Below are 19,627 nucleotides of genomic sequence, written 5' to 3' on the forward strand. Positions count from 1 at the left end.
CCGCCAGACACTCATAGATAAGGCCGAGCAGGGGGGAGTCCGCAGGGGCGCGCCCCCTGGAGGCCAGGCGGCTCGGCCCGGCCCCGCCTTTCCAGCATTTGGCCCCGCCCCGGCAGCACTGAGGCACTTGGTGGTCTGCGGTGGGTGGGTGGGGCCAAAATTGTCCCGCCCCTCCGGCCGTTCATTCCCTTCTTTAGGCTGCACTATGCGAAATCGGGTGGGCAAGACGTAGGCGTGGCTTAACGAGGCCCCGCCTCTCGCCGGGGCTGCGTTTGAGACCCTAGGACCTGGTCAGCCGCCGAGGAGCAGGGTTGTTGGGCGGGGCCAGAAAAGCCACGCCCCCTCAGCTGAGTGGCTCATAATCGAACAGGGGTGTGGCCTCGTGTGGCCCCGCCCCACCCTGGTCGCCCTCCCCCGCCAGGCTCCGCTAGCACAGCCGGTTCCTCTTTACATAACGGCGCGGGGCGGCATGGGCTCGGGCCACCGCCTCCGCCCGGCCGCCTGCCCGGACTATCGCGGCCCGCGGTGGCGACGGCGGCCGCAGCAGCAAAGTTTCCCCGGCGGCGGCCCGAGGGCGCATCCTCCCGCAACTGTCAAGCGCTGGCGGCGGAAATGATGAGACGCTGGCCATTTTCCGAGCCCGGGTTTCCTGCCTGAGCCCCGCTCGAGCGAGCCGCGAGCCGCGAGCCGCGAGCCAGCAGCCGGCGCGCGGGAGAGAACGCGCCCGGGGCGGGGGCCCGCCCGCCCCCTCGGGATTTCGGGGGGCCGGAGGCGCGCGACGCCATGGGCCGGCCGGGCCCGGACCCCCTCTCTCTCAGGTAAGCCCGTCTTTCCCGGCGCTTTCCTCCTGTGGGGCTGAGAGGGCTTTAATGGGGGAAGAGCAGGCCCATATCTAGTTCTGCCCAGTGTCTGCGCATTCCCACAACAGCCTAAAATGTTGTCCTGCAGGTAACTCAGATGGGGTGTTCCGGTGTGACCCTTCCCCAGATCCTGCGACACCCTCCCAGCGACACCCCCACCCACACACGTGTTGGAGATGTAATGGGGGTAGCTGAGGCAGTGGGGGAGGCGCTGAGAGAGGGTATGGCTAACACCCCCAGTCCATCTCTTAAAGTAGCCCAGCCCCTGGAGGGCAGCAGTTCCCCTCAATTTGTGCCTGGTAAGGAAGGGTCAGGGGTCACCGCTTGGTACCTTGAAAGTGAAAGTAGTCAAACTGAGGTTATGAGAATGAAGAGCCCCTCCAGGCGCCGCTCCCTACCCCCTCTCCCAGGTCAGGCCATGTGGCTAAGAGGATAGCGATGCATTTGGGAAGTCTCTCGCCCCACTCCCTGCATTGTAGGGGTGGGCAGGGTCAGGTGCCCCCATGCCACTGAATTTGGGGGTTCACAACGGTTAGGGGAGTCCCAGAGCCCAGGTCTCTTTGGGCTGGTACCCTCACAGATAGGACCGGGGGGGGGCTACAGGGGTAACCTCCCACAAAAAAAGAGGAATGGGGTGCAGAGCATTGGACTTATAGGTTAGCAGAGCTGGGAGTGTAATTCAGAGGCCTTTAATGCCTGGTGAAGAAATCCCCTCCTCCCCTCCCCTCTGCCCCCCCCCCTCGGGCTTTTGGAATGATGGGGACTGCATTTGAGGAACTGGGGAGGGGGGGCCTGCCTGCCTGTCCCACTTCTTTATTTCATTAGTTTCCTCATTCTCCTGTTTCTCTTCCCCATTCCCGCGGCCACGATGATGTAGGTGAGGAGGTCATTGCCTGCAGCTGGGGGCCTCCAGGGTGGGGCATGCCCAGGACGGACTGAGTGGGAGGAAGTGAAATTGGGCTTTGCGCCGGGGGGCTTCAGAGCAGAGGACCAGGCAAGGCGATGTCTGCAGGGCCAAGGTCCAGCTTTGGGGCAGGAGGGGCTGAGATCTGACCTGTAACCCTCTTATCTGGGAGATGAGCATCCCCTGACACGCGCCAGCTGCCAGGCTCAGGTGGGGCCTGTTAGCCCATCCTGCCTCCCCTTTATAATCCAGCCTTGGGGCCCCTGCCAGGGCAGTGGGCGCGTGGGTCTCCAGGGTTGTGGGCGAGAGTTGTGTCTGGATTTCCCATCACTGACCTGGCTGCCAGAGCGGAAACAGCTCTGGAGGCTCTCGGGGGGCCTGTGGGGGCCAGAGATACAGCCCTAATGGGGGGAGAGCAGGCAGAGGCCGCCTGGGCGGGCTGGGGTCAGTGGATTAGAGGCCAGGGCCCATTGGGGAGGTTGGAGGGGTTTTTAATACACTTTTTCTGAGCTTTTTCCCACAACCCCCCTCTGGGAGGGAAAAATCCTTCTGAGCCAAAGGGTGAACATTCCTAGAACTTGTGTGAGTCCCTGTGGGCCACAGAGGCCGCAGGCTGGGAAGGGGCTGGACTGCAGCATCAGCTGCTGGGGTCTGAGGACCGTTAGGGGCAGAGGAGTGTCCTGGAGCCTTAGCTTCAATTCTCCCACTGCTTATTTCTAGCTGAGGGTGGGGACAAGTGCCACTCGTAAACCTCAGTTTCCCTTTATGTTAAATGGGGTAATAACAGACTTGTGGTAGAGACTTAATGAACCAGAACATGAGAAGCACCTGCTGCCTGGCAGAGAAAGGGTTCATTTACATGGAGGTGGTGATTTAATGATTGCTCTCATTAGTGTTACAGGCTGTGGAATGTTCCCTAATGGCACCTTGAGCACCTCCTGCCTGAGCAGCTCTGGGGCTTCCTGAGTCTTGGGGAGAAGAATTCTGAAGACCCAGGCAGGATGAGCTCATGGTGCTTTTTCGCTATGAGGCCTTGCTTATCCACCCAGCCTGAGTTTCCTCATGTCAAATGGGTGTGATAATAGTGCCTACTTCTTAGGGTCTTTGGCACCATACATGAGTGAATTCACCAAGTGTTTAGAACAGCGAGATCAGAAGGAGTCATAGTAATAATAATGAGATAGATTGTTGTTACTCTGTCATGGATGTTAGCTCTGCTTGTTTTCCTACCTGGTCCCCTCACCCCCGCCCCCATTCTTCTTAACCCTGGGCAGGATCCTTCTCTGATAGAACTGTCTAATACAAATCCAATTCTGGTTGTAGCCTGGGCCCAGCAGGCACTGGGCAACCTGCAGCAGTTCAGCCCGTGGGGCCCCTTGGATATCTGGGTCCTGTTGTGCCACCCCAGGACACCCTCCACCTCCTGGATGGAACCCTCCCGAGGGCAGAAAAGGGGCGGGGCTGAAGGCACTTGGAGGGACCTCCCACTGCCAGTCCTAGGTACCTAATTGAGTGTCAGAGACAGGGCACAGAAAGTACTTAGCACAGAAAGTACTTAGTGCTGGACCTGCACTCAGTAATAATACATATTATTATGAATTAAATGAGAAGGCTTTCCTGTTAAGTTTCCACTTCTCCCTGGTAGCATCATGGGCTTTGAAGCCAAATATGGACTCTGCCAGCTTCTAGCTGTAAGGCCTCGGGCAAGTTACTTGACTTCCCTGAGCCTAACCTGCCCACTGAGGGCCAAGAATCCCAGTCTGCCCAGGGTATGTGAGCCTGTATGTGAGCTCATATTGGAAGTGTAGAGCCTGGCACAGAATGTTGGGTATAACTGCTATGGCCGTGTTACCTTGGGCTTATCTCTTAACCTCCCTGAGTGATGGGGCTCCTCATCTTTGACATGGGAATACAGATGACAACACAGTAAGGTTGTTTTGAAAGGAGGCATGCACAGTGCCTGGCATACAGCCAGTGCTAAACAAGTGTGAGCTACACCTATTAATGCCTAAGAGGGGGCTGACACTTAATTGCCAGGTTTCCTAGGAAGAGCAGTCCTTCGGGGTCCCCTGGGTGTTGAGCATTCTGGGCGGGGCAGGAAGCTGCGTCCATCTGGCAGACAGGAGAAGCCTGCCTCAAAGAGTCCAGAGGTGTAATGCAAGCTCTTGTTTCCAGCCAGACCCTGTTCCCAGCTACCCATCCTCCCCAAGGAAACTGAGGCGGGCAGGCTGCCCAGGGGAAGTGACTCAGCTGGGGTCACTCGCTGAGTCAGGCCTAATTGGACCCAGGAGCCTTGCACCCCAGCTCCCTGGCTTCCAGGGGCCTGAGGTCCCTTGGGGACTGGGCATGCCCCAAAGCCATAGCTGGACACCCGCTTACTTGGGCTCTGATGCCTGGGTGACCAGCATTCCTTGGTTAGGGCTCTGGGGTCCCACTGACCACCACTGGGCTGCTCAGGCTGGCGTCCTTCCTCCCAGCAGGGGTAAGGGGCACTTCCCCAGGAGAAGAGGTCCTTCTGGCGTCCCCCGGCCCCGCCCAGGCCGGAAACCCAGCAGCTGAGCAGATGGCTGGAAGATTTTTCCTCCCACGCCACCCTGTCAGGGGTCGGCAAGGGGGGCTGGGCTGCAGGCTTCCTCGTGAGCCAGGCCTGGAGCCCCTGGGGGCCCGCCCGGATGTGGGCCCCCACCCTGGCTGGCCAGAGGGAGCTTCCCGCTGCCCCATGTGTCCCCAGGGAGGCCTGGGAGGGAGGAAGTCTGTGCCCTGCTCACCGGGAGCTGACTCACAGGGTGCCTGAAGTGGGGGGGGGCTGGCCCTGGGCGGGTGGGGGAGACACAAGAGGGCCTTGGGCATGGTATCTATCCTTTGAGGGCTGACACTGGTGTCATCTCACAGGAAGGATCCAGAGAGGGTGATGAGTGTGGGGAGAGGCACAGGAGTGGGTGGGCTTGATTGTACCCCTCTTGAGTCCCCCAAAGCAGCACTGCCGATGGGGGAGGGGGACTTTGGAGGAGGGGGCCTCGCTGAGATGCTTCGCCTAGTTAGGGTCTCACCCTTCATCTCCCCTCAACCCAGGGGGGCAGTTAAAGGAAGAAGTCACATGTTGGGAGGGGAGAGGGTGGAGTTTGGAATGCACTGCCCATTCTTGGGGGGATGGTTCCTGGCTTTCCCCACCTCCCCAAGCCTAGCTGAGGCGAGGGTGTCAGGCTGGGGGTGGGGGCAGAGGAAACCAGAGGACATTTCCTGTCTGGCAGACTGTGCTGGTCTGATAAATGTCCCCGAGCACTAGGTGACCCAAGAAAGGGTGCATCAGGGCCCCCGCTGGCTGCCCAAGGGTCTAGGGCAGACCCCACCTCTCAGCCTCCCTGGGGTTCTAGAGCCTTTGCTCCCTACTTCCCAGAGCCTTCTCCAGTCTTGCCAGGGTAGCAGCAGGCCACCTGCCAGGCAGTGTGTGTTGGAATTCCCCCAACTCTTTGGGCCTCCTTGGGCAGGGTCTGGACTGCTGGAGAAGTTGGTGTTGTGGGTGGGAAAGACTAAAATGCTCCCTGTGGCCTGGAGTCAACCCAGAGGCCTCCCCAGAGGAGGTGTCTCGGAAGGTGTGGGACTTCCTGCCTAAACATCTGTGAGCTGGGGGCAGAGGTACTATGGACCTGAGGGAGGGTGAAGTCTCTCCACTGGCTCATTTTAACTTCATTTACAACAACTGAAAATATCCTCCGCAAGCCTTGGCAGGTGGAATTCCCACAGGTGGGTAAAGGCCTTCTGTACACCTGGGCCTGATAATTAAAAGGGAAATGTTAGCTTCCCAAGATGACATTTCCCAGGATGATTGGCTAGAGGAGAATCTGAGAGCCCCTATCTCTGGGGTCATGGGTTAGAGTGGGCCCCACAGCTCAGCCAGGATTTCCCAGATGTTTAGAGCCTGATTTCTCCCTGACTTGGTAGGGGCTCAAGGGTCCCTTAGGATGTATATGCTCGAATGGGGGACAGCAGACATGGGCTGAGACTACAGAGCCTTTGCCAGGTCACCCTTAGCAGGCACTCTGGTAGACACAGTTGTTCTGAACTCAGGGGTCCTGGGAGGGAGGCCTCCGGCCCCAACCCTAGGATGGGCATGCCTCCATCTCCATATGTTTGCTGGGGGTTTTGGGGGTAGGGGTGCCAGGATGCGGTCTTCCTGCTCCACATCCTCCTTGTCCCTCGCTGCGCTGTGGGATTTGGAGGAATCCTGGAGCCCTCCTCCACAACTGGGAGTTCCCTGCCCCAGAAGGTCAGGCTGAGCAGGCGAGGGGACCCCTGGATTTGCAGGCTCCTCTGTGTGTGGAAGCCTGTTCATCCCTCTGGCTGGCCAGGCTCTCAGATGCTCCCGTGGTATAAGTGTCTCACAGATCTCCCTGCTCCTACCAGCCAGCGTCAACCTTGGGCTCCTGGGAGCCCCCAAGTGGCTAATAATTGCTTTCTGCCAAGAACTTTGAGCCCCTGATCCCAGGGTTGGTGTGATCTGATCAATTGTTCTCCCTCCATGCCTGGCACATAGTAAGCATTCAATAAATGGCTACCACCTGGCCCGAGGCCCAAGGAGGAGACCACCTTCCTGTGGCCTGGCTGCCCATATGATCAGGAAACCTCCCCAGCATGGCCCCTCCTCAGTGCGGGCCACAACCATGCTCCTGCTGGCCATTTCCTGTCCGGAGCCTCCTGACAGCCACTCTCCCTTGAGAAGGCCTTTTGTTTGGGTTCCCAGGATGCCCCCCTGCCCGGCCCTGCCCACTAGGCCAGGCTCTCGCTGTGGCTTCTTGTGGCAGGCAGGCCTGACCTTCTCTGGAGCTGGCACTCCTCTTTTCTAACAATTATAGTAATAAAATGGCAATAGCCACTCGTTTCTTGAGCTCTGTGCCAAGCACCCCACAGACATCAGTTCTTAGAATGTTCCTAGTAAGTGCCAAGAGAACATCAGCCCATTTTACAGATGGGGACACTGAGGGACAGAGAGGGAAGCCTCTTCACCACCCGGCAAACGGGTGACCCCAGGTTTGGTTGGTAACTCCACCTGGAGAGGTCATCTGGGTGTGGGGGGGTCTCATTGGGTTTCTTGGAGCCCCACTACCTTTTCTGTCGATCCATGCGGGTCAGGTGCATGATTCTAAGAGTATGCTGTTTGGCAGCCTGTCTCATCCACAGGAGCTCATTAATTCATACAACGAGTATTTCTGGAGCACCTGTTCTGGCCGGGCCCAGGGGAGTGGGCAGGAATGAGAGGGCCTCTCAGCCTGATGGGTCACACACCCCAGGTGGAGGGAGATGGATGGGAGGCCGCATAACTCATGTTTATTGAGCACTTGCTAGCAGTGCAAATCGGGTTCTGATTTCAACTCTGCCCCTCACTGGCCTTGCGACCCCAGGCAGGGCATGCCTCCCACACCTTGGTTTTCTCATCTATAAAATATACTCCCCGCCCGCCCACCCCTTCCAATGGGAAATAAGGGAATAAATGCAAAGCGTTTGCACAGAGCAGGGCACACACACAGCATGAACGAGTGTCATTTATTGTTATTTTATTTTCACCCTGTGGCTGTTTTCCTGACCACCTGGTGAGTTTGGGACCTGGCTGGAGGAGCAGAATGAGACCTTTATAGTCTGTTCTGGCTCACACTCATTTTTTCAATACACGTCCACTCAGAAGCTAGTCTTTCTCATGGTGTGCATTCGGGTACCCATCAGGCATTTTGGGGGTGCCTGTGTATGGGGGTTTCCATTCATCGCCAGCTGGGGGACCTCTTTGCTTCAGTTTCTCCATCTTTAAAGTAGGAGCAGTTATTGGTCCTCCAAGTGTTGTCATGAAGCTTGGGAGAGTTAATGCTGTACAAAAGTAGTTAGAAAAATGTGTCATGTATAGCAAGTGCTCAATACATGTGACTCTTTTTATGGAGAAATTGGAGTGGGGACCATGGTGAGGAGGGCTGCCAGCCATCGACTGGGCAGTGAGGGAGCTTGGAGAGGGCACAGCTGTTCCAAAAAGGCTCTTGCCAGGATTTGGCCCTGCAGTTGGACTTTGAGACTCTGACATGCAGGGGTGGACAGGGACAAGTGTTCCAGGCAAAGGGACAGGCATGAACAGACAGGAGGTGGGTTGGCCCATTGGTGGGTGTTGGCTGCCACATGTCCTCCAGAAGAGGTAGAGGTTGCAAATCCAGCTGACCTCCTTCATGCATGCATGCATTCATTCAACAGGCATGCTGCATGCTAGGAACTGGGGATGGATCAGGGAGCTCCTGGCCTCAAGGAGCTCGGTCTGGTGGAGAGATGAGTCGCTAATTAAATAATCACAGCTATTGAATGCTAGCATGTGACCAGTGTGCTGAAGGATAAGCTCTGGAAGCGACTTGGTTGGAGAACTCAGGGAAGGCTTCTCTAGTGTGAGACTGCGGGCAGAATGAGAGCAGCCAAGGCCCAGGGCACACTAATGCAGTCACCCAGAGGCAGCTGGCCTAAGTGGAGGCAGATCACATGGGGTCTCGTAGGTGGGGCAGGAGCTTGGGTCCGGAATCTGAGAGCTTTCTGGTTCCCCCAACCTGTGAGGACAGTGTCTGCCTCACCTGTGTCAAGTCATGGGTGTAGGGTGGTTCTGGAGTTGACCATGGACAGGTCACCCACATATGCAGGTAAAACCCTCCCCTTTCAGCGACAGGGGTTCTTTTCTTGGCAGAGTATGGCGGTCAAGGGCACATATGACGCCTCTCCTTTTCCTCTGCTTGGCAGCTTTTACTGACTACCTACTATGTGCAGAGTGCCTACTATGTGTCGGTGCCAAGGACCTGTGATGTGCAAAAATGTCAACTGTGTGCACAGTACCCTCCCAGTTGGTGCAAAGGCACCTACTCTGTGTTTGATCAGCTGCAGGGTCACCAGTGTGGACTGGAGTTGGTGGAGGCAGCCCTCATTGTCCTTGCTGCTACCCTACAGGTCTGCCTAGCATGACAGTGTTGCACGAAGAGAAGGTGCCTGTGAAGTAGAGGGTGGCAGAAAGGACCCCAGTTTCTGGGCTCACATCTCCACTTGAGTCCCCTTTCAAGGACTCCTTACAACTATCTTGTGAGGTAGATACCATGCTGCTCCTTGACAGTTGAGGAAATTGGAGTTCAGAGAGGTCCAGTCAGGTGTCAGAGGTCACTCAGCCAATATGTGCACGTGTGTGTAGTTCCAGGAGAGCAGAGATTTCTGTCTGGTTCATTGCTGTATTCCCAGGGCCTAGCATAATGCCTGGCACACAGTAGGCCCTCAGTAATATTGAGGGGGGGAAGGCAAATGAGCAGCCATGGTTTTGTGTCCCCAGGGGGCCCAGGCCCAGCCAGGCTTAGTTGGAAGGAAGGACAGTACTTTTAGTAACTAGAGCGCTCCAGGGTTCAGCACCGCGGACAGCAGAGGGTGGGGGGCTTCTGCCCTTTTGGTTGCTTGGTGCTTACGGAAGGACCCGCAGGGGTGAAAGGGCAGGGAGCCCCAGCTGGGATGGGTGGGCAAGGGTCTGCCTGACCTGACATTCCCCCATCAGTGCAGGAAATATCTTTGCAACTCTTGTGAATCTTGTTAATTTATCCCTTTTTATTCTTTGCTTTGTTGATTTTTATTGACACCAATATTATACTTATTGTAACATTTAAGTAACAATAACAGCAGCCAACCCTTTGAGTTTCTAAGGTCTTTACATAATTCAAATAATCCTGATACTACTCCTATGAAGTAGGTATAGTCATGGTCCCCATTTTACAGATGGGGAAACTAAGGCAGAGAGAAATCAACTATTTCACCCAAGGTCACACAACTAGTTAAATGGTAGTGTTGGGGATTTGAATTCAGGCTCCAGGCTTTGTGTTCCTAACCATATTTTCTAGAGACAAGTAGTAACAGTCTTCCTTGGTAACTTCCCCCCCTGCACCCCAATTCTGGTTCCTCCCCAGAGGTCACCAATTTCTGGATGGGTTTGCTCCAGCCACACCTTTCTTGCCCACCACCTACTACATTTATGTACTCATAAAAATTGGTAGTTTGGTTTTGTGTTTATGTACATAGAATCACACAGCTTGTATTGTTCTGTGGTTTGCTTTTTTGCTTTGTGGGGTGGTACCTTGGAGATCTCCCCAAGGTGGTGGCATAGATTTTCCTCATCCTTTCCCACTGCTGCAGAATATCCCAGCCTGCAGGTGCACCACAGTTTATTTCACCAGTCTTTGATGGGCACTTAGATGGCGAAGGAAAAAAAAAATTCTGAGCTGTTCTACATTAAAATTACAGCAGCTGGAGAGTGAAAGAGAACAGTTAGCCTGCTAGTAGTTGTGGGCCAGCTCTGACGAAAGACTGCTCACATTCCTGTGTATCTGTTGGAATTTAGGATTAATTTCCAAGTGGCTGTTTCCGTGATTGTCGAACCCCAGGAGCTTCCGCTTCTAATTTACACATGAACTTTCTAATCTGCTGCCCACAGCTAATCCACAGAAGCAACACTTCTTCCTTGTGTGCAGGGGGTGGGGGGTGGGTGGGTGTCTGCACCTATCCCAGACCTAGGCCTGCTTCAGCTTCCCACCCCCTTTTGTCTATAGCTAATGTAAATCTTTCAGAAAGGCCTTTGCAAAACCCCAGGACAGTGGACATGTTTGTCGTACCTACCTATCCATCCCAAGGCCTGGTCCCCTCCCCCCCACCTCCCACCCCTAGCTATAGTGTAATGAACTCTTTCTTTTAAAAAGACATTCATGGGGGACGGGGGCTATCACTTTGTGAGGGGTAAAATGTCTTAACTATTACATTGTTTTGCACACCTGAAACTAAAAAAAAGAAAACAAAAAAAGAAAACAAAAAGACATTCAGCCATGGAAGTTAAAAATTTTAATAGTTTTATCTACTTTTTCTCTATTATAAACACTGGAGCAGGAAACGTCTAGCACCAGTTGTCCTGTTGGTGCCTCTCTGTGCATGTGAACAAGTGTTTCTCTGGAACTCTTAAACGTGGAATTACTAGGTCTGAAATGGATCTTGTCAAGTTGCCTTCCAGAAAGGCTGTACCCCTTAACAGTACCCAGCAACATGGTAGGGAAGTGCCCATTTCAATGCATCTTCACCAGCATTCAGCGTTATGAATATTTTTAAATTTTTGACCTTGTGCCTGGTGAATGACAAGTCCGCCCCTTCTATGACCCAACGCCTGTGTTCGTCTATTGGCTGAGCGGCGCAGGAAGCACTAGCCCGGACTCGTTTGGCCTCGGGTTACACCTGGTGGCATTTTTAAGTGGTCAGCGCTGACCTTTCCGATCACTTCCTTGTTGACAACCTCCACTGTGTCTTTCAGCCTGGCCGCTCCACCTCGGTCTCCGCCATGAATGGGCCCGCCCTGCAGTCCTCCTCGGCTTCCTCCACGCCCTCTGCTTCCTCGTCGTCTGCAACCGCAGCCCAGTCCCCAAGGGGCTGGAGCGAGTTCTGCGAGCTGCACGCGGTGGCCACGGCCCGGGAGCTGGCCCGGCAATATTGGCTCTTCGTCCGCGAGCACCCACAGCACGCGCCATTGCGTGCCGAGCTCGTGTCGCTGCAGTTCACCGACCTCTTCCAGCTCTACTTTTGCCGTGAGGTGCGCCAGGGCCGGGCGGCCGGACCACCGGCGCGCGACTACCGGGAGGCGGGTCGCGGACCTCCGGCCAAGGCCGAGGCGTCCTCCGTGGAGGCGGGCCCCGCCGCCCCGGCCCTGCCCAAGGCCCGCAGTTCGGAGGAGCTGGCCCCGCCACGGCCTCCTGCGCCCTGCGCCCTCCAGCACCTGCGCCACAGCCTCCGCCACATTATCCGCCGCCGTTCGGCCGGGGAGCTGCCGGCCTCCGGGGCCGCGGGGGAGGCTCGGGCCAAACCTGGCCTCGCCAGGAAGTTCCTGCCCTGGAGCCTGGCCCGGGAGCCACCGTCCGAGGCCCTCAAGGAGGCTGCGCTACGCTACAGCCTGGCGGACGAGGCCTCCATGGACAGTGGGGCACGCTGGCAGCGCGGGCGGCTGGCCCTGCGGCGCGCCCGAGGCCCTGAGGGCATTGCCGACCGAGTGCTGGAACTCTTCGACCCGCCCAAGGTAAGCACCGCTGCGCAGGTTGCACGCTGCGTCAGCATTCTCATGCACGCACACGCACACTGCGCACGCACGTCGCGCACGCACATGCACGTCGCGCACGCACAAGCACATTGCGCACGCACACGCACGTCGCGCACGCACACGCAAGGCGCACACGCACGTCGCGCACGGACAAGCACGTCGCGCACGCACACGCACGTCGCGCACNCGCACGTCGCGCACGCACACGCAAGGCGCACACGCACGTCGCGCACGGACAAGCACGTCGCGCACGCACACGCACGTCGCGCACGCACACGCAAGACGCGCACGCGCACGCACGACGCACGCACTCGCACAGCGCACACGCAAGACGCACACGCACGTCGGGCACGCACACGCACGTCGCACACGCACGTCGCGCCCGCACTCGCACGTCGCGCCCGCACTCGCACGTCGCGCACGCACGTATGGATGGCGGCAGCTGAGGGTGGGGTCTCCGTTTTGCGGTACAGGGCCGGAAAGTGCCCAGAAGGAAGTACAGGTATGCCTTTTCAAACATGAACTTTTTCTTTGAGAATCATTTGATTAACAGAAAAGTTGCGGAGATAGTGCAGGGTCTCTCTCTTTTTTTTTTTAAAGATTTTATTGGGGAATTGGGAAGGGGAACAGACAAGTTGCTGTCCTTTTGTTCTTCAGTCTAGTTGTGGAGGACGTGGCTTCACTGGCCCATGTTGGTATTATCATTGCGCTCTTCCCAGGTGAGGCAGTCACTTGTCTGCCATTAGACGGCTGCTCATGGCGGCTCACGAAAGCTTACAAAAGCGCTCGACGGCTGCTGGCCAGCCCCACTGCAGCCTACACTGTCGCAGGCGACTCATGGCAGCCCAGCTCCAGGTTGAGCTGTTGTTCACCATCTTAGCTATAGAGGGCAGTGTCACTGACCCTCATGTGGGATCCGTCCTGGGGCCCTGCTGCTCAGAGCTAGCGTCCCAAGCCAACTCCTAACCAGCGTGCCACTCTGCTGACCCTAGTGCAGGGTTTCCTTATAGGCCACACCCAGTTTTGCCTAACTTTAACATCTTACCATGTACCTTTGTGGTAACTAAGGAACCCACATTGGTCATTACTATTAACTAAACTTTGAGGTTTCTTTGGATTTTGCGAGTTTTCGCTAGTGTCCTGTTTCTGTTCTAGAATGCCATGTTACAATAGTCACGTCTCCTTAGGCGCCTCTTGGCAGTGGCAGTTTCTCAGGCTTTCCTTGTTTTTGATGACTTTAATAGTGTTGTGGAGTACTGGTTGGGAATTTTGTAGGATGGCCATGGACACCATATGAGGGTGTCACATGGGCTGTGGTAGGCTGGCCCAAGGTCTTTGAAAACCCTGACCGACCATGAACAATAGCAAGTTGTTTTCTAGGGGGTTCCAAACCGTCGCGGAATTCCATTGTACCTCCCATGCTTTGTAGATGTCTTATTTTCTTTCAAGTTTTAACAGCTTTGTCTTTTTCATTTGCAACCAACTTAATTACAGCTTTGCAGTTGATGCCGAAGGGCCACTGTTCCGCACACCTGTTGGCATCTCTGACTCAGGTGTATCAAGTGGATGGGAGTAGGTGGCTTTCATTTAATTCCTTTCTCTCTGTGGTCCTGTTATGTGCTAGGGCCTTGCTCTAAAGAGGGAGCAAAGCAGACGTGATCCCAGTCCTCAGGGGTAATGGTATGGGTTTGGAGGAGACTGACAGTTATTCATTCATTTGTACACATGCTAGATGCTGGGGGAACTGGCATCGTAGTGGGGGCTATTGAAGGCATAAACCTACAAATGAGCATGGAATTATAAATTACATACTGTGCTTTAAAGGAAAAGCAATGGGGAGTCTTCGTGGATAACCGAGGGGCCCTAATTTGGTGTTTGGCACAGGGTGTTTTCGAAGAATCCTCTTGTGTGAAGTGACCGTTTCTTCAACTTCATTGCAGTGGGCCGTGTACCTGAAGCTCCATGAGTGTTCCGCGTGTGTGTGTGTGTGTGTGTGTGTGTGTGTGTGTGTACACGTACGTGTGTACGTGTGTACACATACACCCAGTGACCCAGCACCCCAGGGGCTCCCTCAGCCTCCTCCATGTCAGTCAGCAGCCCCCTCCCCCTAGACACACTGACTCCTGCTCCCATGGATTAATTACATTTCTGTGTTCTTGAACTTCGTATAAGTGGAATCACACGGCATGCTGCCTTTTATGTCTGGGTCCTTTCGTCCAGCATAATGTTGAAGAGATCCGTCCGTGTTCTTGTGTGTATTGGCAGGTCATTTCTTTTCATCGCTAAGTAGGATTCGGCTGTGTTGATGGAACTGTGTCGTTTCTGGCTTGGGATTTTTATGATAATGTTGTTATGAAATTTGCATGTAGGTCTTTGTATGGACAAAAGCCTCCACTTCTCTCAGGTAGATTCCTAGAAGTGGGCCTGCTGCGTCATATGGTAAGTGCAAGTTTACCTTTGTGAGAGACTTCTAAACGAGGCCCCACATTTAGTAGTCTTCCCACCAGCAGTGTATGAGTTTTCATTTCAGTCCTTTCAGTAGATGTGTGCTGGCACCTCAAGGTGGCTTTAATTTGCATTTCCCTGATGACTCATGAGGTTAATCACCTTTTCGTATGTTTATCAGCCGGTGGAATGGACTCTTTTGTGAAGTGCTCCTTGTTTTTATTGAGTTGTCTCTTATTGATTTCTAAGAGTTTTTTATATATTCTGATACACTTCCTTTGTATTGTAAATAGCTCAGGCTCTTGGTGTGGGTTGCCGCCTTCTTCCTTTCATGGGATCTTTTCATGAACAGGAGATCTTCAAGTTAATGATGTCCATTTTATCAATGGCTTTCCTTTATGGTCAGTGCTTTTTGTGTCCCGTTTAGGAAATCTTTGCCTACGAAACTCTTTCTTGTCTTTCTTGTCTTTTGGAAGCTTTACTGTTTGGGTTGTCCCACTCTGGACCAAGATCCATCTAGAACTAGTTTTTGTGTGTGGTGTGAGGTGGGGGTCAGCAGTCTTCAGTTGCTGCAGTGCCATGTGCTGATGTGACCCTTTTCTTTATTGGGGTGCAGTGCTCTTTTCATCCTGGTAACTATCTGTGGCTTCTGGACTCCTGTGTTCCCTTGGCCTGTGTGTCTATCCTTGTGCCAGCACCACACTAATTACCAGTTTCGTAGTGAGCCCTGAGAAGGTGACTTCTGGACTGAGATCTTAATCCTGAGTTAAGAATCGCTGGGTGTTCCAGGCAGAGGGAACAGCATGGACAAAAGCCCTGAGATGGGAAAGCATTTTATTCCAAACACAACGGGAAGCTGTCAGAAAAACACAAGTGCAGATAAAAACTCCGTTTTCTCATCACTTTTAAAGTCTCGAGGCTGTGACACCATGAAAGGCAAATAACGGCCCAAGCACATGTGTTATCTGCCTGATAGTGTGGAGTTCCTTATAAAACTTCACTTTAAAAAACAACTGCTGCTGCTTAAACCAAACCATCTTGGAAAACCAGGTGTGAGGTGTCAGATGGACCCAAGTTGGAATAATTAATTAGTTCTTTCCCAGCGCTGAGGCCTTAGGCAAGTGATGTCACCTCTGAGCCTCAGTTTCCTTCTCTGTACAACGGGCCTATTCATAGTTCCTGCCTCGCGGGGCCGTTGTGTTAACTGGGAGAACACATCTGCTGCGCGCCTGGCACAGGGACGCGCTCAGTGTTCCCAGCCCTCCTTATTGTCATGATGGTTGTTATGGTGATAATTTTAGGGCTGAGAACACAGACTTATTTCCAGTGCTGGGAGGCACCTTCAAGGCTCCTGTCCCTCTGGAGCCCTGAGGGTGGGGCCCCCGTCGGACGGAGGCCTCAGGGCTCAGCAGTGGTGGTCTGGTCCTGGAGAAGCCAGGCTGCCAGGGAGTGCAGCTGGGTCCCTGGGCCCTGTTGTAGGACCCAGAGTGTTGCCCACAAAGCAAGCAGCCCTGGTGGGACCTCTCCTGCCCCTTGACAGTGTCTGGCCCAACAGAGCAGACCCAGTTCCATCAGTTTCTGCAAGCTTGTGGGTCAGCCTCACTGGGAGTTGGGTCCCAGCTCTGCCTCTGATCTGCTGTGACCCTGGACTGGTGACTTTCCCCACTTGGAGCCTGTCTACTCAGTTGTAAAGTAGGGTCATTGGGAGGGCTGCAGTGGGAGGGGGCTCCTTGTTGTTATGGGGGTGTGTTAACGGAGGCAGTAGCCTGGCTGCTGTAGTGGAGTTTGGGGTTTGGAGGAGACATCTGTGGCTATTTCCCAAGGTCTGAAGATGGGTAGAGGAGTCACGGCGTTTTTCTGGTTTCAGGTGGGTGAGAAGTGGGGCAGCCTTTCCTTCCACCGGGGGGTGGCCATTAAAGGCCCCTTGGCAGGAGGTGCCGATCCTGAAAGATCTGGGTGACTGAGTCCCAGGCTGAGGAGATGACGCGTGCAAAGGCCGTGGGGTAGGCGTGAACCAGGCGTCTTTGAGGAAAAACCAGGTGGCCTGGTTGTGGAGTGATCAAGGAGGGATGAAGTTGGAAAAGAGACGGGGCTGGATTAGGTGGGGCCTTGGGCACCCCATCTAACGTCCTTAGGTGAAGACTTTAGGTGTTACATTAAGTGCAGTGGGAACCCTTGGGGGACTTAGGCCCAGAGGGGCTGAGGCACTTGCTGGGGCCACCAAGCTGTGGGGAGTGGGCCAGAGGAACCCTCTGGTGCTGTCTGGGATCGTCCGGCATCAGGCTGGCCATGGGAGAGGGGCACGATTCTGCTCTTAGAAGACCCTCTGGTCGCTGTGTTCGCCCGTTCTGTGGCACCGCTCTCCTCTGATCCTGCTGATCCCAAGGGATCCCCACTCCCAAGCCCCCAGCCACACTACTGAACTGGCTCCCTCAAGCCAGAGGTTGCAGAGCACCAGCTCCCAGCCAGGCCAGGCCTGAGATGTGCTGCCCTATTTGGCAGTTAAGAGAAAAACAAGAAAGCTGGATTGGGTGCCAATATTTAAAAACATCAAATGGAGAGATTTCACATAAGAATCCAGGTTTCTTATAAAATTGGTGGGTCTGTCAGTATTGAAGCGGATCCCAGCCTGGCCCTTCCTGAGCTCTGCAGAGGGAGGTGGTGGGGGTGCCAGGGTTGGGGACAGGTGACAAGCACCCAGTGGGCCAAGGTGGCTGGCCTGGGGTCCATTTTCAAATGGAGCATAACCAGCTGACCATGGCCTTTGGGCCATCCCTTTGCTCTTTTGGGCCTCAGTTTCCCAATATATCCAGACCTCTGGGTTGGCTGAGATGGTCTCAAAGCCTTGCCAGCCATCCAGGTCTGGGGGCTGAGACTGTTTCTCTCATCTGTGCAGGGAGTGATGATGGAGTTCTAGCCGCTGTTGAAAATGCCTCTTTAGCCAACATCTATTTGGCACTTGTTGTATACCAGGCACCTTACTGATCTGGCTTCATTTAACCTTCACAGCAGCCCTTTGAAGGAGCTGCTATGATTATCCTTATTTCATAGACTGAGAAATTGATGCCAAGAAAGGGTAGGTGACTTGTCCAAGGTCACACAGGTCTCAAGTAGCCAAGATAGGATTGGAACCCAGGCAGCTGGGCTGTACCTGGTGCCTTGTAAGTTCAGAAGGACTTACTATCGTTGTTATTGGTGGTGGTCTTGAACCAGTGGCCCTACCTGCGTGGGGGCATGTGTTTTGAGTTCTTAGACCAGGAAAGGCTCCCCGCTGCCGTCTTGTCCAGTGCCACCATTTTACACCTGGGGACACTGAGGCCCAGAGGGTGCTGGCCAGTTCCCCTCTCACCTAGCACGTCCTGCCCTTGGCCTCTGCTGCCCAGCCCAGAGAAGAGGTAGAGGAAGCAGGTGGGGGTACACCTCAGGGGACTCAGACCCCAGCCCTGAGCCCCCCACCTTCACCACAGGCCTCAGGTACCCCTTAGAAGAAGTGGTCTGATTGGGAGTGGCTGGTCCTGCTGGTCCTAGGGGTGGTCAGGGGGTGGGCCAGGCAGTGAGGTTCAGAGCCATTCCTGCTCTGCTGCTTCTGAGCTTCTGGGAGTCCTTGGACAAGCGACTTGACCTTGCCGGGCCTCAGTTTTCCTCATCTGTAAAATGGGGATGGTCACAGTGCCTGCCCGTGGGGTTGTGGATCTTTGGAGGCTGCAGACAGTTAAGTGCTGACTGGGTGGGTGGGTGGGGGCCTTGGGCCCCTATGTCGAGGCAGTGAACTTTCCTGGGGCGCCCATGAACCAGGCCACCTGGCCCCACCCTCATGGAGCACATAGTCCAGCCAGGGCCACAGCCTGCAGGACCGGGTGGGTGACAAGAGGTGACCCAGGCCTTGGGCCCCTTGGGCTCCCTGCCCATGTCTGGGGTGTGCCCAGGAGCAGGCAGTTCCCTGGGTGGTGAATGGTCTGCCTGTCTTGCACGAAGGACCTCACAGGGTGAGGCTTTACTGAGTCAGCTCATCCGATGCCCACTGTGATCCTTCCTCCAAGGCAGGCACAGTCATTGCACCTACTTCACAGATGAGGAAATTGAGGCAGAAGTTGCTGCGGTGGGGACCCTGGGGCCTGAGGCTGGAGCCGTGTCCCTGAGTGTGGGAAAGAGGAAGCAGAAAGAAAGGGACGTCCGCCGGAGGCTTGGCGGTTTCCTCTCGGAGGCAGGAGTGCGAGGAGGAAGAAGGGGAGGGGGCCGGGCAGGAAGCGGCCAGGCGGGAGGGGGCAGCCGCTTTGGCTTCGACAGACCTGGGGGAAGGCCTGCCTCTGCTCCTCCGAGCTGGGAAAGGCGCTTTGCTCTCGCTCTCTGTGCCTCAGTTTTCTCAAGTAAAAATAGCTGAATGATGGCGCCCACGTGGCAGGTGCTGATTGGACTGGCTCAGCGGCTGCCTGGGCAGTGCTGGAGCCACCTGGCACACAGCGCTCAGCAAGGCTTAGCTGCTGCAATTGTCGTTTTTATTAGTTGTTTTTGACATGACAAGCACCACATTTGACACATCCCATGGAATCCCCCTGTGAAGTGAGAGTGATGAAGCCAGCTCACAGATGAAGAAACTGAGACACAAAGAAGTAGAGAGACTTGCCCCAGGTCGCACCGCTGGGGAGGTGGCAGAGCTAAGAACTGCGTCCTTTGTGGGTCTGCTAAGGACAGGGGTTTGTGTTCAGGCCCCAAACGGGCAGAGAAACCACCTCCCTGCCACCTTCAGCCTCAGGCTCTTCGTGGGCCACACAGAGCCCTGACGTCCCAGTGGGGAGACAGGAGTTTTAGAGGCCAGGGGCTCCCCAGTCTCACCCTCTTCCACAGGGTCCAGAGGCCGAAGGCTGTCAAGATGACAGTGGGGTTCTGTCTTGCTCTGCCTTGGCTGCTCTGTGACTCAGGTGGGTCCCCGCCCCCTCCGTGCTGTGCAGTGGGCAACCTAGGGGCTTAATCGGGGCCTTCCGGGACTGGGGGGGGGGAAGGGGGAAAAGGATGGGGTGGTGGTGGGCAGGGCTCCCATGGGGCCCCCGACCACACACACACACACACACACACACAGCCACCCCACTGGCCCCTTACTGGGTTTTCCTTGTAAGATACTTTTTGAAAAAGTGCTTTGCCGCTTAGAAGAAACCCCCGACCACGCTGAAACCGCGGGCAGATGGTATCAGCGTGCTTCCTTTTAGCTCAAATTCTATGAATCCACACACAAGAAAGTGCCCCTGATTCCAACAGCGGGAGGCCTGGGGACGATATTCATTTACTATGAGCCAGCCGGCTGGGGCC

At 55.2% G+C, this 19,627-nt stretch overlaps 1 protein-coding gene across 3 annotated transcripts in view; it reads left to right on the top strand.

Annotated features, from left to right (window-relative positions):
* The first annotated feature begins 437 nt into the window (after window positions 1–437).
* The window catches only part of SH2B3 (SH2B adaptor protein 3), a 37,560-nt gene continuing 18,370 nt past the window's right edge, over window positions 438–19,627 (top strand). For all 3 annotated transcript variants that reach the window (XM_019641614.1, XM_019641615.1, XM_019641616.1), the window contains exons 1-2: window positions 438–818; window positions 11,102–11,857. In XM_019641614.1, the coding sequence (XP_019497159.1) occupies window positions 11,129–11,857 (729 nt within the window). In that variant the 5' untranslated portion in view covers window positions 438–818; window positions 11,102–11,128. The remainder of the gene's footprint in view (window positions 819–11,101; window positions 11,858–19,627) is intronic.

The sequence above is a fragment of the Hipposideros armiger genome, unplaced genomic scaffold (genome assembly GCF_001890085.2).
Source record: "Hipposideros armiger isolate ML-2016 unplaced genomic scaffold, ASM189008v1 scaffold_62, whole genome shotgun sequence".
NCBI classification, from domain to species: domain Eukaryota; kingdom Metazoa; phylum Chordata; class Mammalia; order Chiroptera; family Hipposideridae; genus Hipposideros; species Hipposideros armiger.